General features: G+C 51.5%; 1 protein-coding gene across 1 annotated transcript; it reads right to left on the bottom strand.

Annotated features, from left to right (window-relative positions):
* Positions 1 to 264: 264 nt before the first annotated feature.
* ASIC3 (acid sensing ion channel subunit 3) lies at positions 265 to 23871 on the bottom strand. Its single transcript, XM_070944411.1, has 11 exons — positions 23317 to 23871; positions 12193 to 12348; positions 4977 to 5099; positions 4722 to 4872; positions 4339 to 4395; positions 4100 to 4253; positions 3554 to 3645; positions 1458 to 1537; positions 1108 to 1200; positions 700 to 743; positions 265 to 523 (listed from the first exon to the last, which is right to left on the bottom strand). The coding sequence occupies exons 1-11, from the start codon at positions 23869 to 23871 to the stop codon at positions 442 to 444; spliced, it is 1587 nt and encodes a 528-aa protein (XP_070800512.1). The 3' UTR covers positions 265 to 441.
* Between the last annotated feature and the right edge of the window lie 1582 nt (positions 23872 to 25453).

The raw sequence follows: 25453 nt of genomic DNA, 5'->3' as shown, positions 1-25453 counted from the left end.
ATTCCCTCCCTACTGTGGGGCCAGCCAGAGGTGGTATTTGCCAGTTCTCCGAACGGCTCAAAATTTCCGCTACCGGTTCTACAGAACCTGTCAGAACCTGCTGGATTTCACCCCTGTCCCACCCGTTAGCTTCCCACGCTCCTCTGTTCCTAGAGGAAACCCCCCATTTCTCCCACCCTCCAAAAAGTTGGACAACCACGTTGTTCCCAAGGAGGTCCTTTAATGACGGAGACATAGATTTTGGGGTGGAGCCCCGCAGCCATGCCTTCTCTCCCGTGGCACCGATGGATGAGCGCTGGACGGGTTCCACTCAGAGCGCGAAGGTCCCCAGTGGGGCATCCTGCCCCCCGCAGGCATCTGTCCTGGAGCCGGCCAGGGGTCTGTCCGTCCTTGTGGGAGGGGCAGGGGTCTCTCTTCAGCAGGTGAACTCCTCGAAGCTGCCTAGAGTGGCGTGACGAGGAAGCCCACTCGTGGGGTATCCCACGAAGCTGTCCGAGTGGCCGTGCAGCGGATGGCAGGCACTCTGCAGGGAGGGGAGAAAGTGGGGCGTTGGGTGGGTGTCGTGCCACTCTCCCCGGCTTCGGCCCACCGTTTCCCACCTCCCACTTTCCCTCCGGGGCGTTCGGTCCGAAGCTGAGGATGAGGAGGGAGGGAGCCCACCCGAGACACGTGAATGGGTGGGTGGGAGCAGACCGCTACCTGGGTGGAGGGGGCAGCTGGCCGCAGGGGAGATCCATGTACTCCTGGCGCAGATGAGATGCCAAATGGAAGCGGGGTTGGGGGGGGCAGCGATTGGGTGAAAGCAGGGGAGGGGGTGAGAGAAAGGGGGCAGGGACGGAGAAACGGCAATGAGGCGAGACCCCTGGCAGGTGGGCGCCGGCGTTGAAAAGCGGGGAGGGGGCGTTGAGGGTGTCCCAGGAAGAACCCCACAGACAAGACAGCCCCCCCTCCAAACTTCCCTGTTGCTGCCGGGACCCCAAAGGACCCTGCCCAATTGTGTCCCAAGCTGGTTTTCAGAAGTGCCCATTTGGAGGGAGGGGGGGTTTCTGCTTCCTGGATGGGGAGGGAGGCCGGTGGGTCGCTGTGGCCAGAGCAGGGGGTCCCTACCAGGTTGTCGCCGTTGCTGTGGTGGGCTTTCTTCCTGCCCTGGTAATAGCTGGAGAGTTTGTCCCGGAGCACCTGCCCGTAAGAGGAGAAGGGCTGGCATAGCAGTCGAGGGAAGGTGGAGAGAGAGAGAGGGTGCCAGGCTCAGGGTGGCAGGGTGCCGGTGGTTTTCCAGCCGGGTGGGCAGAAAGAAGAAGGGCAGAACAAGAGGGCGCTTGGCACCTCCATCTGGCATCCCCAGCCTGGTCCTGCCCTGCCACCATCTGCTTCAGTGGGGGAGTTGGGGAATCCTCTGTCCCTGCCCGAAGAAGTTACGTCAAGCGACTCCTCCCCCCCCCGCAGGTGCCACTCACCTCATACAGGTAATCGAAGATCTCCAGGATGGTGAGCAGGCTGGCACCAATGAACAAGCCCATTTGGCCCCCAATGTCTCCTGGAAAGGCAAAGTGGGCACAGTCAGAGCTTCCTGGGCTCCTGGAATTGCCTGCCTGCCAACGGGCCCCCGTTTCATAGCACTCTAAGCCCTTATATACCGCTTCACGATGCTTTGTGGCCCTCTCTCAGCAGCTTACGCAGTCAGCATCTTACCCTCAACCATCTGAGGCCTCGTCTCGCCGACCTCGGCAGGATGGAAGGCCGAGTCAACCTTTGATGCGGCGAGGATCGAACTCCTGGCAAGTGGGCAGTTTGCCTGCCATTCTGCTTTCTAACTGCTGCGCCACCACGGCTCCCAATTCATGCGCCGCTCTCAAACCCAGGACGTAATGGACGCAGAGCCCCAGATGTCAATTTCCCCAGGCTGCCCTGGGGCAGAGAGTATCACTCCATTGCTACATTGGAGCTTAAGGGTCGCGGAGTTTTGCTGGGTGAAAGCAGCCCGCTCCCCTCCCCTTGGCAGAGGTTGCTGGGGGGATTAGGGTTAGGGGGTCCACAAACATCATTGGCCAGCCTTGGAAAGCTGAGATTGGGTTGAGTCTTGGTGGTTTCCTTGGAGACGTTTCATGACCCAATGAGGTAATATTATCAGTGCTAGAAGGGAGGGGGTTGCGGAGAGGAGGAAGAGGAAGAGGAGGCAAGAAGGAAGAGGAGGAGGATTGTGGGGTCCTGTGTGCTCTCTGGCCTTTGTTTCTTTGCAGGTGTCTCATGACCCCCACTAGGGAACACCATCAGTGCTTCTGTCGTATTGTATCTGGTTTGCTGCTCTGGTTTGAGGGAGCTGTTCTCTTTGAGGCGGGATGCCCACCCCCACCCCCGATTCAGCTTCCCCAGGAAATTTAAGGCGAAGGTCATTCCTGTATTCTGACTAAGGCGGGTCGGGGGCTTGTCCCCTGGCATGCAAGCGCAGCAGACAGCCGCGGAGGACAGGGGAAGTGGCAGGGGGCAGGAGGGACCTCTAGTGAGCCCGGATCCAAAACCTGCCCGGGGGGGGAGGGCCATGGGGGTCTCCCGCAACCATCATACTTCTACTTTTCCATGGGAATTCGGGGTTCAGCCCTTAACCAAAGGGCCCCTTTGAAAGCCTACCAATTGTGCCGTGCAGGAAGTGATGTAGCTTTTCAAGATCAGCCAGCTAACCTTGGTGGTTCCCCCTCCCCAAGGGCCCAGCGCGGGAGGTGGGGGGAAAGGGCCACAGGATGGGCCTGAGTCAGCCACACTTTCCAGAGACGACAAAGAAATGGGAGGTGGGGGCTGTGTTTACCACACGTAATCCCACCCACAACTGGGCTGGCGTGCAAGCGGTTTGACAGCTACACTCTGGGACCAGATGGATGAACTGGCCATTCTGTCACGCCCTTGTGGTGGGACCGCACTGGATCCACAGACGGCTTCCTTAGTCTGCCCCGAAGATCCTCCATCCATCCATCCATCCATCCATCCATCCATCCGTCCGTCCATCCATCCATATCTGTATCCATCTCTCATCTATTCCTCTCATCTGTCTGTCTCCGTCCGTCCGTCTGTCCATCTGTCAATCCATCCATCCATCCCTATAGATCTCTCTCTTTCTTTTTCTCTCTCTCTCTCTATATATATATATATATATATCTGTCCGTCCATCCATATCTGTATCCATCTCTCATCTATTCCTCTCATCTATCATCTATCTATCTGTCCATCCGTCCGTCCGTCCATCCATCCATCCAGCCATCCCTATAGATCTCTCTTTCTTTCTCTCTCTCTCTATATATATATCCATCCATCCATCCAACCCTGTAAATCTGTCTGTCTGCCTGCCTGTCTGTCTGTCTGCCTGCCTGTCTATATCCATCCATCCATCCATCCATCCATCCATGCTTCTGCCTAGATGGTCCCATTGTGCAGCCCAGAGGGGTCTGTTGTCCTTCCCAAGCAGCGGCAGGTCGAAGATCCCCCCCTGACCCAAAAGCCAGATGGTGGCGGCCCTCCTTCTCTCCCCCACTCCCCAGTTCCCCGGTCCTCAGCCACTTACCCAGCAGGCTGGCCACCTCGTAGGCCTTCTTCTGCTCAATGGTCTCGTAATTCAGGGCTTCAAAGAAGATGTCCAGCACCAGCAGGTTCTCCCTGGTGACCAGAGGCTGAAGGTCACCCATGGCTTTGGCCAAGAGAGTGGGCAGTGGGCACACCTGGGATCCCTTCAAGGTCGCCCTTATCTACTGGAGTCCTTTGTGGACTGGCATGGGGGGGGGGGAGAGGGACAAGTTCCCACAAGCAGCAGGCACAAGTGTGCAGCTGCATTTGTGTGAGCAGCAAACCCGCACAGGCACTCACCCGGTGCTCGTGTAAGTGAGGATGCGTAGGTGCACATACTTGCCCGCCACTTCTGCAGCCCGGTTCCAAATGGTTCATGGCCCAGTACTGGGCTGAAGGCCAGGGGTTGTCGACCCCTGCTGTAGGCTTCTCCCCCCCCCCCACAGCAGGACAGCAGCCAGAGTGATGTGCATGTGGAGCCCGTGCAGGGCTGGGTCTCTCCTGTGCTCGCATGGGGCCCATGGCACGCAGGACAGGGGCTGCTCACATGATGTATTGCTCACTCCGATTGTACTTTTTGGCCAGATATTTGGCAGAGGCCTTGCTGGGAATCTTGACCACAGAGAGCTCCTTGCTGTAGCGCACCATCTCACAGGGCGTCTGGCAGGAGCAGAAGCTGTTGTCGTTCTCCACCAGGAAGTCTGGAGAAAAGGGGGGGAGAAGGGGCGGAGTTGCTCACAAGTGTCCTCCCCACAAATCCCGGATCCCGGGAGGGTCCTGGCTCACCCAGGGCAGGATCCGCACATTCCTTGTACTGCTCCGGACTGCAGACATTGGCATTACCTGTTTTTGGGTGGAAACCAAAGATCAGTGGACGTCAGAGTCCAAATTGTCGATCCTAGAAACCTGAGCAAGCCATGCGCGGCAGTGGTCGAACAAGCTAAGACAATCCTCGGTTGCTTAAACTCCTCGCTCGAGCAGGCAGCTAGGCTAGATGACCTCCAAGGTCCCTTCCCTTATTCTATGATTCTCTAAGCATCTTCCGCTTGAGCAGAGTGTTGGACTAGAAGACTTCCGAGGTCCCTTCCAGTTCGATTCTGATTCGGCCCAGAGAAGGGGCTCGTCTCAGCCCCCACCCCCCAACCCCACTCCCCCTGCCCCGCCCTGACCTGGCATATGCACCATACGACAGTTGCAATTTTCCGCCAGGTACCGCGTCTCGCAATTGATCCGGCATGAGGCGGTGCTGTAGTTGGGGAAGAACGTTGACTCGGTGGGGTTGGCCTGGCAGTCCCCCCAGGGGGCCGGCAGGTAGAAGAGCTGTGGGAAAAGGCAGGGCGAGGGATCAGCCCGGGGTCCCCGGGGGATGGGGAGGACAGGAAGGGGATGCATTCCCACCACCCCCATGTCCCTCTGTGGCCTACCCTCTGCACCTGGCAGGCCATGAAAGTCTGGAAACCGGGGGCTACTCCGAAGCCCAGCTGGTCGATGGCAGGCGGCTCGCTCTGGCTGTGGATTTGCACCTTCACGCCGGCTTCATAGGAGGTCTCATCTACAAGGCACCGAGAGAGAACAGCATCTCGCTTTTAACCTTGACCAAAGAAGCTGACTTTATATTCCTTCCTTTGACTCTGCACAATCTTGTTCTTTCCTGTCTTCAAAGAACGCCCTAAAACCTGATTTCGGTTCCTTTTTCTTCCTCATCCCGTCTCACAACATGTTGCAATGCTGTCGCAAGCCTCTTTCCTAAAGCCGATATAGCAGGGGTGTCAAACTCAATTTCATTGAGGGCCGCATCAGGGCTGCAGCTGACCTTGGTGGGCCAGGCGTGGCGGGGCCGATTGGGTGGGCATGGCCAGCTTGATGCCACTCCCCAAACTGCTGGCATGTGTCTTCTTCGCTCTCCGCTGGTTTCCGTTAAGCGTCCAGCCAGTGTAGCATCTTTAAAAATCTATTTTCATAGTGGTTTGCATCCATAGTGGCTGTGGGATTTGCACCTTCACGCCAGCTTCGTAGGAGGTCTCGTCTGCCACAAGGCATGGAGAGGAGTGGGGTCTCTCTTTGGTCAAGGGGGAGACCCTTTCCCATTGCCACAGGGGCACCTGGGCCCTGCTCGGAGAAGGTTCCCATACTGGGTACCGTTTGGCCCCGGCTACGGATGCTTTTTTTTTTATTTATTTATTTATATGCCGCCCTTCTCCGGAGACTCAGGGCAGCTTACAGTGCGTTAAGCAATAGCCTTCATACTTTTGTATATTTTATACAAAGTCAGCTTATTGCCCCCACAAACTGGGTCCTCAATTTACCTACCTTAGAAAGGATGGAAGGCTGAGTCAACCTTGAGCCTGGCGAGATTTTTTTTTTTTTTTTTATTGCAAAAGTTTTACAATTACATTTTCACCCCTTTTTTCACCCCCCCCACCTCCCTCCCCAAACTTCCCATCCTCCCTAACCCTCCCTAACCTTCCCCCCCCCAGACTTCCCTATTATGTATTCATAACTAATAACACTGATATATAAGCTTGAACCCATCCCTCCCCCTGTATAATTTTTCCTCTTTATCTCTTTACATTAAAATATTTCTAATACATTATTTTCAAATAAAAGCTATTTGATACTTTCTAGTTTGGTATTTGTTCTGGACATATTCTATCCAGCTTTTCCATTCCCAGTCATAAGTCTCTTGTGAACAGTCTTTTAAATATGCTGAAATCTTCGCCATCTCTGCGAAACTAGCCATCTTCAATATCCATTCCTCGATAGTAGGCAAAGCTTCATTCTTCCAATATTTACCTATCAACAATCTTGCTGCTGTTATCATATACAATATCAATTTTGTTTCACCCAATGTAAAACCCTTAACTATACCCAATAAAAACAGTTGTGGAGAAAATTGAATTTTTTTCCTCAAGACATTCTGCATGACCCACCAAATTTTTATCCAAAAAGCCTTAACCTTCCTGCAGGTCCACCAAACATGATAATACGTAGCATCTAAACATTCACATCTCCAACATTTTGGCTGAACATTAGGGTACATACATGACAACTTTTTAGGATCTAAATGCCATCTATAAAACATTTTATAAAAATTTTCTCTCAGATTTTGCGACTGTGTAAATTTAACATTCTGGACCCAAATTTTTTCCCAAGTTTCCAGCATCACTGGTTCTTCAAAATTCTGTGCCCACTTGATCATACAATCTTTAACTAATTCCGTTTCTGAATCTCTTTCTAACAAAACATTATAAAGCCTTTTAATATGCATTGGTCCTTTCTCTCTTATATGTCTAACCAATTCTTCCTCATGCAACATAATGCCAGTTTTTTGGTCCTCTTTCCATCTCAATTGTAGTTGATTATATTGTAACCAAGTTAAATTAAACCCTTCATCCAACAGTGTCTGTAATGTCTTCAGCTGCCATCTGCCCGCATCTGTAAAAAGAACCTCTTTATATAAAACCCCCCCGAGTGACATTATATTTGTATTCCACAAAGTATGACCAAGATCCAACCATAGCGGTATTTTATAATCCCATTTGAGTCGGTGCTTCTTCCAAACTCTCATCAAAGAGTCTCTAAGTATATGACTTTTAAATACTTTATCTACTTTGTCGTCATAAAATAAATAAGCATGCCATCAAAATTCAAGATCAAAACTTTCTGCATTCAATATTCCAGTCTTTTTATTTCCAAACCAATCACTTGTTAAAGTTAAAGCTGCTGCATCATAATATAACTAGGTTTGGGAGTTTAAGACCTCCTCTTTCTGGAACATCTTGCATAATTTTCAATTTCACTCTTGGCTTCTTCTCGTTCCAGACAAACTTATTCACACCAGACTGCCAAACTTTCAGTTGTTTATCACTTTTAAGCACCGGAATCATTTGAAACAAAAACAGAAATCTTGGCAAAATGTTCATCTTAACTGCTGCTATTCTTCCAAGTAGAGACAGTTGCAGCTTTTTCCAAGTCTCCATGTCTTTCTGAACCTCTCGCCACAACACCTCATAATTATTTTGAAACAATTTCATGTTTGATTCTGCAACCTGAATTCCAAGATATTTTACCTTAGGTACAATTTCAAAACCTGCCCTCCTTTCAAGCTCATGTTTACGATCTTGTGTCATATTTTTAACTATCATTTTAGTCTTTTTTGAATTCAGTCTAAAACCCGAAACTCTACCATAATCTTGTATAATTTCCTTCATCAAGATTGTTGATTCCATAGGTTGTGATAGGGTAACAACCAGATCATCTGCAAATGCCTTTATTCTATAATCCTCTTGCCTTATCATTATGCCTTTCAAAATTTTAGAGTCCCGTATTGTATTTAACAAGACTTCCAATGTTAAAATAAATAAAAGTGGGGACAACGGACATCCCTGTCTTGTTCCTTTTTCAATTTTAAACTCTGTCGTCAAACTTCCATTAATAATAATCTGTGCCTTTTGCTCTTGATAAACTGCTGAAATCGCCTGTATAAATCGGTCCCCAAAGTCCATCTTTTTTAAAGTCTTTAGTAGAAAATTCCAATCCACTCTATCAAAGGCCTTCTCTGCATCCAAAAAAACCAGCACTGCAGGAATCTGTTTATTCTTATCAAGATATTCCAATAAATCTATTACTTGCCTTACATTATCCTTCATATATCTGCCCTCAATAAATCCCGCTTGATCCTCATGAATCACCTTTTGAATTACTGGCATCAACCTGTTGGCTAATACTTTCGCATAAATTTTATAGTCTGTATTCAAAAGAGATATTGGTCTATAATTCTCTGGTTTTTTAGGACCAACTTGTTCTTTTGGTATCAACGATATATAGGCAGTTGTCCATGATGGGGGTATTTTACCCCCTTGTTGAATATTGCAAAATAAATCTCTAAGTTGTCCCACCATTTCAGCTTGTAAAGTTTTGTAATACACTGCAGTCAAACCATCCGTGCCAGGACCTTTAGCTGTTTTTAACTGTTTAATTGCTACTGTTATCTCCTCCTCTGTTAATTCCCTCCTGTGCTGATAATTCATTCTTTCCTTTTGTTGATCAGTAATTTTTGTAACTCTCTTATCATTTAAATATTTTTCTATAAGTCCATTCTGCACCTCCTCTTTGGCATATAATTTGGTATAATAGTCCACAAAAGCTTCTTTAATTAATTTTTGTTGAAAAATTTCTTTCCCTCCAGTTTCAATACTATCAATAGTCCGTATACTTTGTTTTTTCCTCAATGTGTAAGCCAGCCATCTGCCCGGTTTATTAGCGTTGCAAAATGTATTATGCTTCGCATATTGTAAGTTTGTTGCAACTTGTTCCGCCATAAGCATTTGAAATTGGTCTTTCAAAAGTTTTATAGCACTTCGTATTCTTTCATCTGTTGGGTTTTTAATAAGTAACTGTTCTTTATTCTTTATTTCCGTTTCCAATTCAGATCTTTTCTTTTGTCGGAACAGTCTATGTTTAGAGTTCATATAGATAAGTACCCCTCTCATATAAGCTTTACTTGCGTCCCAAACAATTTCAATTGGGGTACCTTTATTCAAATTTATTTCAAAAAATTCTTTCAAATGCTTTTTAAGTTCTATTGTATTTTTTTCATATCTAAACAAGTTCTCATTTAATCTCCAAGAACGTCTCTCAGCCTTATCCATCTCAATTTCAATCCATACAGGGCTGTGGTCAGTCAAAGTTCTTGGAAAAATCTTTGTTCTTTTTGTCTTAACAAGTAGATCATTTGACAACAGGATAAAATCAATCCTAGAAAAGGATCTATGTCTATCAGAAAAGAAAGTGTAGTCCAATTCATTTGGGTTATGTATTCTCCAAACATCTTTTAGTTCCATATCTTCTTTCATATCAAAAAAAAGTCTGTGGTAGCCTAATTCTAGACTTTGCCAAACTCTTTTTATCTAATTTAGAATCAATTACTCCGTTCCAGTCTCCCATAATTAAAATAGATCTATAGTCCCATTGCAATATTTTAGTATGTAACATCTTATAAAAATAGTCCTGTTGTTGATTGGGAGCATAAATTCCAATCAAAAGAATTTGGCCATTTGCTGTAAGCAATTCAATTGCTACAAACCTACCATCTTGATCTGCTTCTATAACTTTAGCTGTTAACTTTTTATTTACATAAATAACCACACCATTCTTTTTCTGCGAAGTTGAAGATATAAAGTGTGCTCCTAGTTTTGAATTTATCAAGTATTTTTGATCTTGAGTTGTGATATGCGTTTCTTGTAAACATATTATATCATTATTAAATTGTTTCAAATATGTAAATAGTTTCTTCCTTTTTTGTGCTGAATTCAACCCATTGACATTCCAAGATAAACACTTAAAGGTCATCAGCCTCTTTCTGGAGCACAGAGCAAAATACTTGAAGTTCATCCAAGAGCTTCGATCTCGCTCCTCCCATAGCTCCACTCTCTTGTACAGTACTCTTAACTGCCTTCTTGTCTTGTCTTTCCTGTTGTTGTTGTTGCTTTTATTTAAGTAGCTTAGATTGAGCTCTAGTTATACGTTGATCTTTAACTTCAGTCAACTGAGTCAAATCCAAAATTGGAGAAGGATCAAACAAGGGCTCACTCAGAAAACCTCCTTCTGCACCTTGCACTACTTCTAATTCCTGCTTAGACTGTTCTTGCAATTGCCTCTCTTCACTCTCTTTAATCTCCAAAACTGTAGATGTACGTGGAGATGGTGTTCTTTCCTTAAGAATAGTAGTGTAAAAATGTTGTGCCTTCTCCACGGTATTCAACCGATATCCTTCTCCCTTATATCTAAAAATTATCCCAGCTGGTGCATCCCACCGGAAGGGTATCTGTAAGTTTTTCAATTCCTTAACAAGAAAACCAAATTCTTTTCTGGCTTTCAGCATTTTAGGAGGTAACTCTTTAAAGATTTCAAGTCGTGAACCCCCCACTTGTACAGAAGTATGAAAAGATTTTTGCAGGATATCATTTCTAATTTCTCTATCTGTAAAGTATATGACCACATCTCTAGGCAGTTGTCTTTGTCTGGCCACCCAAGAGTTCACTCTGTAAATTTTATCTATTTTGTGAAATACCACATCAGGATTAACTTGTAAAATCTTGGCCAAGGCTTCAGAGCAAACTTGTCTCAAATCCTGTCTCTCCTCCTCTCGAATTCCCCGAAGCCGTATGGCGAATTCCATCGCCCGAAATTGTATCATAACAATCTCATCTTCAATTCTCTGCATTTTATTATCAACTTCATCAATTTTATAATCATTGTCTTTCATCTTGACATTAACTTCTGATTTAAATTCTTCAACTTTAAAATCAACTTTCCCAATAAATTCTGCCAGGCCAGACGCCACTTCTGATATTTTTTTGGTCACCTTATTTTGATTCTGTTTCACCATATCTTTAACTTCATTAATTTCCTGCATGAATTCCTGATGTGATTTTTGAAGTTTATCATCTATCTCCTGTTGAGATTTTAGAAATTTATCATCCAAAGTTTTAGAAATAAATTGTTTTAAATCTCCCACATCAAATTCTTTTTTCTGGGTTTGTAACTGCTGTGCAGAGGGAAGCTGCGTTTCTTGTTTATGTGTGGGGGATCCCCCCCCTGCTGCCTTCCCTTCCTGCTTCTTTGAAGCCATCCTGCTGCGTAGTCTGGATTTTCTAAAAAGGGAGGTTCCTTTTCCTTTCCCTCCTGCACAAAGACTTCTAAAAAAATCCCCCAGATTTGATCAATTAAAAGCTAAAGTAAAACAAAGTCCAATATTAGAAAGGGAGAAATTTTCCACTTGCTTCTCTTATAGCAAACAAGGCAACTTTGCAACAACTTGAAAACTTGTAGCACAAAATAACTTCACCAATCCACACTCATTGGCTCGTTAACTTTAAGGCTAAGCGCCATGTTTTTTTTCAAAGCACTTTCACTCACTCAAATTTGTCTCAGTTTGAAAAATCAACAAAGCGCTGATACTTGCGTTTCCAAATTTGAGGGTTCCGATAGGTTCACTGTTTGTTAAAGCTGATTCTTTTCAAATTACGTTTCCTGCAGCCGGCTTGTTTTGCGAAAGCAAAGTCGTCCCACGTCGCCCGGAGTTTCCGCAGGTTGGGAGGGAGCCCCACCCATTCTCTCCCCAGAAACAATTCCCTGGGGGACAACGGGGGCTCAACCTGTACCCTGCGATCTCTACTTCTTCAATCCTTAGGATTTTGAAGCTTTCAAGCCGCTTCTGAGTAGCGAAGCGGCTCTATGGGCGGCGGGGCTGGCGGAGCTCCGAAAGGCACCGCCGTCGCCGAAGGCAGAGAAACCGGAAGTCCGAGCCTGGCGAGATTTGATCTTACTTTAATTGCAGACAGCTGGTGTTAAATTACAGTGCTTCTGTCTGTTGAGCTAAACCAGGCAACCCTCTTCTTCCCTCTCGAGCCAGGGAGGGGGCTGCTGGCCCACTGTTCCCCCCAGCTGCCTGACTGCTGTGTATTGAGTGATGAAGACCCCCACCCCACGGGCAGACCAGCCCTCGCCCGCCCCCGGATGAAACTCTTCCCCCCTCTCGATGGGCAAACAGGAGCCTCCGAGCTGCCGTTCTCGGAGGGGGGACTGGGCCCCACAGGGGCATGAGGGTCTCGGGAGGGAGGGAAGGGTGCAGAGCACTGACCGGTGTCCCCCCCAGACGGGCAGGTACTCATCCTGTTGGATGTTCAGCATGAGTTCCAAGCCATTGCCCGTCCCGCCTTTCACCGTGGTGAGCAGCTGGTAGCCGGTGGCGCCGGAGTTGAAGGTGTAGCATTTTCCCAGACGGGTCAAGCTCTGCCAGGGGGGAGGAAGAGGGGAGGGGGAGAGAGACAGACCCATGGAGGGGGAAGCAGGGCACTGGACCCGGAGGTCCTGGCACTGTGTGTGTGTGTGTGTGTGTGTGTGTGTGTGTGAGAGAGAGAGAGAGAGGGAGAGGGAGAGATGGAGAAAGATGGAGAGAGAGAGTGAGAGATGGGGAGAGATACATGGAGATAGAGAGAAAGAGAGAGATAGAAAGAGAGATGGAGAGAAAGAGAGAGATAGAGAGAAAGAAAGATGGAGAGAGAGATGGAGAGCAAGAGAGTAGCAAAGTAAGAGGGAGGGAGGGAGAGATGGAGAAAGAGATGGAGAGAGAAAGAGGGAGAGAGAGAGAGAAATGGAGAGAGAGAGATCGGGCATCTCTGCAGCCAAGGCCGCCTGCCTGGGGAGAGCCGATGGACCTGGTTGTGCCCCTCCTACCCCCTCCTCACAGGTCTTGTTCCTTTCACTGGTTTTCCAAGCTCTGAACCCGCCGGACCCCCTGTGCCAGGCTAGCACTGCCCCTCTGCTATGGGCACTGGACAGACCTTGTATCGACAGACGATCTATGTTATTTCTTTGCATTATTTCAGCATTCCACCCCCCCTCCCCGGCTCCACCCGGCCCACTCCCCACTGACTGGCCCACCCTCTGGCTGAAGTCAACCAATGAAAACCCTCAAGGACAAAGGCTCAGCTGACCCAGCTCAAATACCCAGCTGACGAGCACAATTGGGCCCCACATTTCCATTGCTAAGCGAGACGGTTGTTAAGTGAGCTCTGCCCCATTTTACGACCTTGCCGCCAGCGTTAAGTGAATCCCCACCATTCTTCCGTTCGTCACATGGTGGTTAAGCGGTCCTGGCTTCCCCCTTGCCTTGGCTTGTCGGAAAGTCGCACAACATGGGACACGGCAACCATCGTAACTGTGACTCAGTTGCTAAGCGGCTGAATTTTGATCAATGGTTGTTAATTGTGAAAACCATTACAGGACTCCCCACCCCCACCCCAGTAAAGCCAAATTGCTGCCCTCCAGGCCCCTGACAGGAAAGATAAGAAAGTCCCTGCCAAGGGCAGGTTTCGGCCACAAAGTCTGCACAAATGTTTACCTTTTTTAAAACACACACACACACACACACACACACACACACACTTATTAAAAAGTATAACTAAAAAAGATAAAACCTAATACAAATTTTAAAACAATGAAAAAAATCGGAAGAGCAGGAAAGCATGCAACAGAAAAAAATAAGAATATAATAAGAAAATGAACAAAATACGTAAAGAAATGACCTTCCCCTTTGTCACAACTATAAATCATTTTAAAAACTAATCACCTTCAAATCTGCAAATACAAAAAAATGATCTTTTCTCTCCATATCTCATCTCTTATCTATAAACAAAACCTTAAACCTTCCTTGTATCAGCAAAAGGAGTGACCAGAGATAATAGCATCTCTTAACTTTGACCAAATAAGCTGACTTGATATTCCTTCCTTTTACTTTTAACAATCTTGAGCTTTCCTCTCTTCAAATCATTCCCTAAAACTTGATTTCTTTCGTTTTTTTTCCTTGTCCCCTCTGAGACCAAATTCTTGCTTTAACCCTCTTTCCTAAATCTAATATAGGGAAATTATCTAAATCATAGTCTGTATTTGTATATTCCTTTTATTTATTAAGACATCCGTTGATTTCTTTTGTGTGCCCAGCATGGCATCTTTGATTCTTGTACGAGAATCATCTTTAAATCTATTTTCTTATCAGACGCAGTCTTAGCAAGTGAAACGTGTTCCTCTTTTATAACCTCTTTTAAACACCCATCGATAGAGGCTGACACGGTTAAAATTAACTTCCTAGTCCAGGGTTCAAAAAAGACCCTTCAATATGTCCCATGTTTAAATGCATTACTTCATTCTGTGAGTCCAGCGTCGACGTCCGTCTCCTAGAATTGTAAAATGGAATTCCTTTAATTCCCGATTTCCTCCAATGTCCGACCTTCAAAGTCTCCTTCTATTATGTTTTCAAGATACACACACACACACACACATATTACAAACTATTCTAAAAATATGAGTTCCAGGTATTTGTAAAACAAAAAACAGACATAAGCACTCAGCTCCATTGAGTTGCCCAGACTCCACCCACCCTGCAAGGGATTATGGGGGTTGTTAAAAGAAGACGAGGATGAAAGATGGTGATGGTTAAATTTGCAAAACCTTATTTCAGATCCATTTTGGACCCTTCATCCAAATGTTGCAATTTTCCCCAATCAAAACTCTTATTGGCTGTTTCTTCCAAAAGAATGTTGAAACTTCCATTTTAAAACTTCTTTTGTGGAGACTCGAAGGAAACTCACTGCCTTGATCCAAAGATTCCTGATCGTTGAACAAGCCGTAAAGAAGCAATTAAAAAAAAATTAGAAATGAGAAGTATGTGAACCGGCATCCGTAAACCGAGAAGCTGTGATGAAGGCAACACAGGCAGCTGGCAATTCAAACCGTCCCTTTATTACTCCAAATTTCTCCAAGCACTCCCACATTTCTGGCAAGTCCCAGAGCAAAGTGATCACACACTCACACACACACACACACACACACACACACACACACACACCTCCAGCAGCCTCTGGCTGTAAGTAGTCCAGCCCAATGCTGTGAGCACCACGGCTGCAAAGCAAGAAATCCAGCAGGGCCAGATGAGGAGTCCAGGAAGCAAAGCAGCAAGGCAATTAATCCAGGAAACCAGGAAGAAAGCAGGAAATCCAGGAAACTTCAAACATTGGTCACTCAACACTCCAGGAATTCAGCATCTGTTCCCAAAAAATGCCCCTCCCCACAGTGTCTCCTTAAGTCTCAGTCCCCAGGTGTGCCTTGTGGAGATGGGCGGGTTGCTCTCTTCCCAAGTAGTTGGGTCAGCCTGCGCTGTTCTCGCCTTCTCTCCTCTCTTCATGCTCGAGGATCAGGAGGGGGTGGTCCTTGCTCATCGCCTGAGCTCTGTCTCTCATGTTCATTGCTTAGTCTCTCTTGGTCATCCTGCCCCCCTTCTTCCCTGCCTACAAGCCGTCCTAATCCTGAAAGGCCCTGGTCTGACTCGGCCTGTCCCTCCCCATTTTCCTCCGAAGCCAACAAAGCCGCCCCCTCCATCTCCGTCGGCTCCAGTTCCGGCTCGTCTTCCTCCGTAGATTCATGTCCCGATGGGGGTGGGGTGGGCATGACAGAAGCTTTGAGCAGAAAGATCTCCCATCTCTCAGAGCTTTAAACCCACCACAGATCACTGAATTCTAACCTCCTTGTGAAGAGCCACTGTCTGGAGTGCTTGTGGGCGATCCCAACACTCTCCTTGTCCAGAGAGGAACCCTGTCTGCTTGCCGAGTCTTCATTCCACCGCAGTCGTTCACTTCGCTTCCGCTCGCCATTCCTTCCCAGGACGTCCCGGCGGTTGCACAATTATTCGTTGAGATAACACGGGGTCAGGCACTCTGGCCTCCTCGTTTCTGCAGACACAGCCAGAGATCGCCAGCAGAGTTGCTACAAAGCCTGAATTAGGGCACCGATGGATCCCCTTCTTCACCCCCACTTAGTGTGGGGAGGGAGGGAAGTGGGGTGCACCTGGCTAGTAGACTCAGGGAAAGCACCAGGTGTTTCTCACCAGTGGCCGTTTTGTTGCACCTGCATGCCCTGAAGCTCAAATATCAAGGGTCAGTAGATCGAGGAGACGCGGAAGGGCCAAGCTTGAGGGCCTCAGGGTTCCTTCCCACCCCTTCCTCCATCCTGTGCATGGACCAGCCCCCAAATTGAGGCAGTGATATGATATTGAACTAAATGCCAACCCCCTCCTCCTCATCAGTCCCTCTGCCAGCCGGCTCAGATTGTGCTAACTTGCCATAAGGCGAATCTGGCTGGCGTGGCTGACATAGCACCCGGCTGTAACCTGAGCGTCCTTTGGGAAGAAAGGGGAGAAAGAAGCTGAGTGGCACTTGCCCCCACCAGCCAGCCCCGACAACGCCTCTTGGCACCCCCAAAGACCCCCTTGTGCGCCCCCTTCACCTGGCATCCAAAGAAACAGGGGGCTGGGAAAGCATTTGGGGTGCTGAATTTCATTGGGGCAGCTGCCCCCTTGTTCAGGAGATAAGCCAGAGAAGGAGGAAGAGGTAACAAAAACCTTGGCTTTGCTCAGAGATTCCCATGGCCCCCTTCGTGCTTGGCACTGGCCCCCTCCCAATAAAGGAATTGGCACCAGGGGAGCACCCAATGTTTCCTCACTATTGTGCCATTCCATCAAATCTCTGGGCACCTGGCTCTACAATTCCCTCCCCCTCTCCCCCACACGAGGGTCAAGTTTAAGGAGCCTGGTGGCGCAGCAGACTAAAGCACTGTTATTAACATCAAGCTGTCTGCAATTACTGTAAGTTCGAATCTCACCAGGCTCAAGGTTGACTCAGCCTTCCATCCTTTCTAAGGTAGGTAAAATGAGGACCCAGATTGTGGGGGCAATAAGCTGACTTTGTATAAATATACAAAAGTATGAAGGTTATTGCTTAACGCATTGTAAGCCGCCCTGAGTCTCCGGAGAAGGGCGGCATATAAATAAAATTAAAAAAAAAAAAAGTTTAGAGCCCAGGGCCACGGGGGTTAGCCAGCCAGCCCCTCCCATCTCTGCTGCCAAAGGGAGGAGACTTTCCAAGTTAGGAATTCTCCCTTTTCTGCCGTGGGGACCGTGAGGGACCCCGGGCTCTCTCAGACTCTTGTCATGGACTTTTGGTCCTGGCAGCATGCCAGGGGCTGGCTCCCCATGGCTGAAGAGGTGGCACAGCAGCTCCAGTCGCCTGGCACTGAGACCAGAACAAGGGGGGGGGGTGGCACTGCAGCCAAGGGGTGGTCCCGGAGTGGAAGCAAGGGGCACCCACGGTGCTGAAATTCCTGGCGCCACAGGGCCGGTTCCCAAAGCGGCATTCCAGCAGCATGTCCTCCAAGTCGTGGCTGGTCTGGTCCATGAATTCACGCAGGTTGAAACTCCTGCTGGGGAAGGCTCGGGCGGCCTCCGGGTCAGGCCAGCCCAAGGCTCGGCTGTATTCTGGGTAGTCAGACAGCTCCACACCCAGCAGCTCCCGACCTACCCAGTGCAGATCGTTGGAGGTCAGCCGGGACCTCTGGATACAGTTGACGTTGCAGAAGGAGACAGCTGGGAACGTGAGCCGCCGGCCCTCTCCTTTGTCCAGCGCAGTGACATGGTCGTACCCCACATAATACTGGACCCGGTCGGCCACCTGGTACAGGACGATCCCCAGGGCAGCCAGGACTGCCACTCCCCAAGCTATGCAGCGTGGTGTGAGCGGCCCCGCCAAGAAGACGTGGCCGATGCCATGCAAGGTACACCTGCCAGCAAAAGCCACGATGTTGGGGGCTGCCTCGCCCTCCTGAGCCTCCATCGCCTTTGACTCGGTTTGCTTTGTGCTGCTGGGACGCCGTCACTTCTCTCTGCTGCACCCAGAGGATCGTGTGTCGAACCTGGAGTCAGGCGACACCAGTCCTGGTGGAGGGAGGGGCCTGGCTCATGCCCCCCCCCCCTTGTCAGGTGGGAGCAACTAGGGAGGGAAGCGGCGAAGCACACCAAAGGATGCCGATAGAGCCCCTGGCTGGGAAGCTGGTCCTCCCTCAAAGCCTGCATCTGTCTGGCGTAGTTGCGACCACTGTACAGTACTGGTTGAACTCAAGGGAGTGGGGTGCGATGAAGTCCATGGGAGAACTCTTGCTCCCCTTTTCTGACCAAGCAGTCACCTCCTCTGCCCCACCAGGGCTGGAAAGAGGGGTTCTGCTAGGCCAGGAGTCCCCCTTGCTCCCCGGTTCTCCATGCATCCATCTCATTTGGGCTGCTCATCGGAACAAGCAGACGGGACCATGCACAGATCTTGACAAGGAAGACATTCTAGGATGGCTGCGGGAGAGTTACAGAGACCCTCGGCATGGGCACTGCCCACTGCAGCCAGGCACCCAAGATTTCATCCAGCATGGTGTACTTGCTGTACTGGTGCATAACACCGAACCGGTGTTATCCACCTGGGGCAGAAAGATCCCTGGCGTAGCCAGTACTGACACATCCCTCCCCCTTGCCCAGATGCCCCCTAAAGCACCGGAGGCCCAGGGCATTGAGCAGAACCCCTTCCCACCAGCACCCAAAAGAAGCTAACCAGGGTCCACATAACCTCCATGCAAAGCCAGGAGAATGATACGCCAGCTGATGGCAGGAAGGCAACACTCCATGGGTGGAAAACCAGAGATGGCCAGACCGGCCACAGCGGGGGCTCCCCGCTTCTCTTTGCCCCAAATGCAAATCAGAGGGTGGGCCATCGCCAGCCTGTCGTGGGGCAGCATTCCACCAAGGCCTGGGCAAAAGGATGGTGTAGACAACCTGGGTCACACTGCAGCCAGGAGGGAAATATTTGGCGGTTCCCAGCCTAGGCACAGTGGGAGGGCATATCACATCCATGCCAGACACTGCTGGGCACAAGGGTGCTGTATGAAAGAGAGCGGGTCTTGTTTGCCAAGGAAAGGTGCTGGCACAGCTACAGCTCTTCCTGGACAGGGGAGAACTTTTCCCAAGTTTAACAGACGAAACATTTAAAATTTAGCTTATTAAGACTTCCTCGGCGATACAGAGCTAGGGCGGGTGTCAGCCACCTGGGGCTCGGGAGCTGCATGTGGCTCTTTGGGCCCTCTGCTGTGGCTCCCTGTCGAGTGATCCCACCACTGGCTGGCCCCGACCTCCCAGTCACTCCTTGCCTGGCCTGAGAAGGTAAAGGCGACGGCGGGGGATGGGGAAGTGGCCACGGCAGAGAGAGATACAGAGAGAGGGGGGAGAGAGAGGAGAAAGAAAGAGAGAGATGTCAAAAGGGTTTTGTGGTTCCTGGTGTTTTTTAACAACCGGTTCTCTGCCTTAATGACTGGCTGGGTAGACGTTGCTGGGGGCGGATCATGTGACTGGTGGAAGTAAGTGACATTGAGTTGGCCATGCCCACCCAGGTTTTGTGGCTCCGGGGTTTTCTTTTCTGTGGGAAGCGGGTCCAAATGGCTCTTTGAGTGTTTAAGGTTGCAGTCTCCTGGGCTAGGGCATCACATTAGAACTCAAGGAGTCTCCCCCCCCCCGGAATTCTGCATGCTGCAGCAGGAAGTACTTCTCAGCTATGCATCGGAGCACCCGGCTGGCTCCTGCCTTGCCTCAGCCAAGAACTCCTTGTGGGTGTGAACTGGATTTGCCAGACTGATGAGAAAGCAGCCAGACTGACACCCGAGCCCCAAGGGTGTGTGTGAAGTGACAAAATGGCATCAGGTTTATTTTGGAGGTGGGGGGGTTGGCAGTGCCTCCGCCGTAAACAATCACTCAGTTTGTCCAACCTTTTGCTCGGCGTGCTACGCTGGAGAATATATCAAGGAGAGGGATTACGTTATGCTTCGTATTTGAATGTACAGGATACGCTAGAGCAGGGGTCCACAACCCCTGGGCTGCAGCCCAGTACCCAATCCACAGCCTGTTTGGAACTGGGCCACAGAAGTGGCAGGGGACGGCACATACCCAAATGTATTTGCGTGAGAAATGGAGCCGCGTACGTGCACGAAGCTCCCACAGCCCCGTCCCTTCTCTCCCTGCCGGCCCACGAAGCCAGAAAGGTTGTGCCAGAGCAGCATTTCTGAACCACAGCACCTTTTAAGACAGACGAGCTTCTAGCACAGCCAGGTGCGGAATTCTGGGAGATAAAATCCACTGCCTTAAATACTGCCAAGGCTGAGAAAAACACTACTCTATAGGGGTGTCTCTCTGACGATGGAGCACACCCAGATGCAATTCAAGGACCTTCTCAGGACAGCCTGTCCAGCCAAGAGGCGGCACTGGAATCGGGGTGGCTGGGCACCAGGGCACCGGGAACCTCAGGTGCCACCGGCCACAGTTCATCCGCGAGGGTTATTCTCCAGCCACAAGGACGCCTCCAAAGGTTTTCTGCGTAGAGTGTTGGCGCCCTTCGCTTCTGTTCTAGAGTAGCGGGCTCGAGGCGCTGGAGAGTGGCTGGAAAAGCCCAGGAGACCTCGCTTGGGGTCCCACTGAGTCCCTGGAGAGCCTCCAGATTTCGAGGGGAGGAGTTTGGAAGGCAGACCAAGTCGCTTCACCTCAGGGCAGGTATGGAGGGAGGCCTTTGCAAAGGGAGTGAAGTGTCAGGGCAGGGAAGCGCAGGTGGGACGTTACTGGGGGGAACCGATGACTGTGAATGGCTGGCTAGAAGGAAAGGACCGGCAGCCTTCAACCTCCACAGCTGTGGCCAAGGAAGACAGAGGAGGAGGGGGAGGAGGAGGGAGGAGGGAGGGAGGGGCAACCTGGAAGGAGCAGCCCAGCAGAAGAGACCAATCTAACCCTGTAAGACATTCAGGAAAGGCAGCTGCAGCTGTGGAGGGGAGGCCGTCCCATCCCTGGTGGGCCAGAATCAGAATAGAACCTGGAAGGGATCTTGGAGGTCATCTAGTCCAGCCCCCTGCTTGAGCAGGAGATCATATATACCATTTCAGACAAGTGTCTGTCTCTTCTTAAAAACCTCCCAGGATTAAAAACCACTTTGTCCATGGAAGAGGGGGAGGGGGGGAAGCAGGAAGGCCCTTCCCTGCTCGAGAGGCTGCCATAGTAACCGGCTCAGCTGCCTCGGAAGATGGGAAGATCGTCATGGCAACAGACAACCCCAAAAAGAGTGCCTGGACTGGGTGCCAAAGAGGGTGGGGGGCGGGGCGGGGGCAATTCCGAGGAGGGGAGCAGGCCAGGAAGTGTCTTGGGTTGGGAACTCAAGAGGTGCTCCAAAAGATCCCCCTCCCAGTTTTACGCCTGCAGGAATGCCAGCTGTCCAGTATCTTCACTGACAAGGGATGATAGGTGCAGTGCCCAGCCGTCTCCGGAGGGCCTTCAGGACACGTCCCGGTTGAAGCAGGCAGGTTATTAGTTGTGCACGAAGCATCCCCTGCTAAAGAGGGGTAGACTGTTCCTGAGCCTGGAGGCTCTGCGGAGAAACAGCATGGTGGGTTTGGAGGGGGGGGGCGATGCCCCAACTCTTCCAAAGAGGAGGGGTCCCAAGAACCCAGAAGCCAAGAACCAGACTTCCCACACACACCTCTTCCAAGCTCTGACCCCTTTCCTCCCGATACTTCCCTGAATTGACAATCTGGGCTTAGCCTGCCCTACAAGTGCCCCCTGCCCCATTCCCCAGCTTCCAAAGGGGGACATCACCCCCACCCCTTGGCTCACGCCTTGGCTATCTGCCCCCTTTCCCATTTGAGCCGAGACCCACGCAAGGGGGCAAGGCAAAACCCCAAAAATCCTTTTGTGGCACACCCGGGTGCCCAGAAGTGGGGGGGCCCTGGGTGTTTCCTGCCTGGAAAAGGAGGCCAAACTCCACCCCCTCCCAGCCCCGTGATCAGACTTGGCACCCATCCCAGACAGAGGGATCCCCTCCTCAAATTTACAGGACAGCACCAAGGAACCAATGCAGTGCCCAGCGGTTAAAACAGGCCTGCCAAAGTGGCTGAGCCGGTGGGCTTCAGGCAGCCCACCCCACCACCCAGGAACCTTTGGGGTGGGAGTGGAGGTGGGGGGCAGAGTCCTGGGCCAGGGGTTGAAGGGGAGACCGAAAATCCTGCCTGGCAAGTCAGCTGCTCCTTGGCCACTCGAAGGCTGGAATCTGGGGAGAAAATGATTTTGGGGGTGCAGGAAGCGAAGAATCCCCCTTTGGGACTCAATCATGAAGGGTCTTCTACCCACTGATGGGGCCCGAGGGCAGTGGGGGCTGCTGCGGCCCCCTCCTCCCCTCTCCTGATTGGCCCAGCCTCTACCCTTGGCTGGGCAAAGCAGGGGTCCAAGGCTTAAGCAGACCCCCCCCTTTCAAGTCCCGTCCTCCTTCTCAGGGAGAATGGGTTTCTTCCTTTGGGGAGGGGGCTTCCGGCCCACCTCCCCTCCTTCCTGCTGACCTCACAGAGGTTTCTGGGCTCCTCCCTCCCCTCCCCACCAGGGAGATTCCCGCAGGTGGCCTGACAGGAGGGAGCGGTGGGCCCTTCCAGGAAGATCCCAGAATTGGAGGAGGGGGCCGCCCCATCTTCCTTCAGGCCCCCTACCCCAATTCCCTCCCCCCCACATTTCTGGCTCTTGGTGGCCCACAGCTGGCCACACAATTCTGCACCTCCGCTGGAGACAAACCCTCCCCTGGGCAGCCCAGAGACAAATACAAATGGTTCCCGACTTCCGACTGCTCGCTTAGCGACCGAAGTCACGACGGACCTAAACAAGGGATCCTTTTTCCACTTTTGACGACCTTTGCCGCATCCCTGGGGAATCCAAATTCAGACGCTCGACCACTGGTTCCTATTTATGATGGTCGCAGCGGTGTCCCAAGAACTGTGCAGCACCCTGTTGTCCTATTGGGGTGGCAGGTGGGGGACGGCGCGGGTTTGGCGGTCCACAGATGGAAGAAGGCGGCCGAAGCTCTCTCCAAGGTGGATCTTCTCAACAGATCCCCGACTCCCCGTTCCAGCCGCGGGACCATCGCCTGTCATTCCCCCCCCCAGCAAAGACGGGGGGGGGGAGGCCGCTTCACTTAACATCCCTGTGGCTGTTTGAATTTGAATTGCCAGGATTTCCTTCACCAACGGGGTGGGCTTTGGGGGGGCAGGGAAAATTCATCAACACTTTCCAACCTCTCACTTAGCTACCTAAATTGGGGGGGTCGTATGTCGAGGGCTACAAGGACAGTCCAGCGCACGGGGTGGGTAGGTGGGGTGGAAGCGTGCAGTCTTCGACTTACGCGCCCCAGATGGAAGGTGGCTCTCTCCAAGGTGGCTGTTCTCAGCATCCCCCCCTCAAATTCCAGCCCCGGCTACCACCGCCCGTCATCGCCCCTCCCCACGCCCCCCCCCACATCCCCCTCGAGGTCGGCTGCCACTCACCAGGGTAAAGTTGCGGGCACTGCAGGCGACCCCCCGAAAGGTGCAGTGCCAGATCATCTCCCGCAGGTCGTGGCCCGTCCGGTTGTAGAATTCGGCCATGTCGAAGGGGCGCGCCTTGAACCCCTTAAAGTCGGCCTTGTCCCGCAGGGCGGCCAGGGTCTCCGGGTCGGCCAGGTGGGCTCCGCGGACCTCGGCGCGGGCGTCCAGCAGGGCCAGCAGCTGCCCCGCGTGGTAGAGGTCGTTGCGCGTGATCTTGGAGAAGCGGAAGGCGTTGAGGTTGCAGAAAGTGACGGCCGGGAAGGTCAGGTTGGCCGCGGCCACCTCGTCCACTTTGGTCACCCGCGGGAAGGTGAAGAAGTAGCCCACTCGCTCGGCGCACACCAGCCCCAGCAGGGCCAGCGAGCCCACGAAGAACAGCGCCCACACCGCCCGGCGCAGGGAAAGCGAGCCGGAGCCGAAGATATGGCTCACGCCGTGCAGGGAGGACGCCCCGGCGAACATCTGGAGGCTGGACGGCCGCTCTCCATCCATGGGGCAGGGCCGCTCCCCGTACATGATGCGCCTTTTTCGGGGGCGCGCGCGACCCCCTCTCCTCTCAGCCGCGACCCCCTTCTCCTCCTCCTCCTCTTCCGGACGCTCCCCGACTCAACCTGCCATGCTCCTCCCGCCCCACGCCCATGCTTCCCGGCCCGCCGGCTCTTCTCTCCCCATCCCCCGACCCCCGCTTTGGAGGCGGGGGCTGCGGAAGGGGGGAAGGCTATCCCCACCCCACCCCCGGCTGGGCCAAGCGACCCCCGAGCCCGCTTTGGAGGAGGGGGCTGCGGAGTCGGCCGCCCCCCACCCCGCCGGCTGCGCAAAAACGCCCGAGCCCTGCGGGAAAGAGTGAAGGGGAGCAGGCAGCAGCTCGTCCGGGCAAGCCCCACGACCCACGCCCGCCTGCTCCAGCCGCTCGCTGCCTTCCTTGTCTTTTCGAGGCGTGGGGAGGGGGCCGCCGCTGATTTTCCGTCCCCGTCGCCCCCCTCCCCTCCCCTCCGCCGTGCAGCACACCCTCCTCCGAGCAAGCCCCGACCGCCTTCTGGGTCCTAAGCACCGGCGTCGCCGGGCATCGGAGAGGAGGCGTGACGCGGAGAGAATGCGGGGTTGGCCGGTGGGGGGGGGGAAGGAGAGCAGAAGGCAGAGCTTCAATCAGTCAGTCAGTCAGAATAGATCTGGAAGGGACCGTGGAGGTCTTCTAGTCCAACCCCCTGCGCAAGCAGGAAACCTTATTCCATTTCAGACCATTCATTCATTCGTTTTCCCCGTTTCGTCTTGCTATAAAACCCTCAAGACACTGAACCTATCCTACGGACGTTCTGCCTCTTCTTTTCCCCACAACAACCCTGTGAGGCGGGCTGGGCTGAGAGAGAACAACTGGCCCAAAGTCACCCAGCCAGCTGATCTTCCCTAGTTGGCCACATAACATCTGTAAGAAGAGCACCAAGGACCCCCCAGTTACTCCTCCTCCCCCCCTCCCCCTCTTCCAGCCTTCTAGCACTGATGATGTTCCCTAGTTGGGTCATGAAACGTCTGCAAGGAAACCACCCAGCTCAGAGAGCACCAAGGGCCCCAGTCCTTCCTCCTCCATCTTTAATCTGACTTGCCAGGCTGCGGTACCCAGCGGCGGTCAACCCGGAGTGCCCGATGGCGGCTCTAAATGGCGTGATGGAAAGGTGTCACAACTTTCTGTGCAATGGCAGCAAGATTGTCAAAATTGTCAGTCCCTGCACAAGCCAGGATGCCGTTTGCCTCCCTGACTCTGTTTGTGGTTTTTGTATCAAGGTATCCATTCATATTTTGGATGGTAGAACCATGTTGCTATCTTTACAACAGGCAGGACTTGGCGGACTCTGCTTGTGTTGGGGCCTGGGATGCCATCCGGTGCGTTTCTCCCAGCCCCTTCTTAAGCGTTCCCTCTGACACAGCCCCCCTCTTACAGTTCATCATCTGAATTTGCCTTTTCCAAGAAACAGCTAAGGAAAAAGCTTTGGGCAATGGAGAACATCCAGTATGACACTTTAGAAGAGGAGTCTCCAAACGTGGCTCCTTTAAGACTTGTGGACTTCAATTCCCAGAATTCTCTCTGCTGGCTGGGGAATTC

This window comes from Pituophis catenifer, unplaced genomic scaffold, assembly GCF_029215685.1.
Source record: "Pituophis catenifer annectens isolate HBS135680 unplaced genomic scaffold, rPitCat1.0.hap2 SCAF_5, whole genome shotgun sequence".
Lineage (NCBI taxonomy): Eukaryota > Metazoa > Chordata > Lepidosauria > Squamata > Colubridae > Pituophis > Pituophis catenifer.
Note: the sequence above shows the minus strand (reverse complement) of the source record. Positions and strands in the feature narration are given on the sequence as shown.

Coding starts and splice junctions, on each gene's coding strand:
- ASIC3 (XM_070944411.1), bottom strand. CDS start 23,871: ATGTACGGGGAGCGGCCCTGCCCCATGGATGGAGAGCGGCCGTCCAGC. Junction 4,254..4,338: donor ATGTGCGGATCCTGCCCTGG/GTGAGCCAGGAC, acceptor CCTTTTCTCCAG/ACTTCCTGGTGGAGAACGAC. Junction 524..699: donor CAGCTGCCCCCTCCACCCAG/GTAGCGGTCTGC, acceptor CCCTCCCTGCAG/AGTGCCTGCCATCCGCTGCA.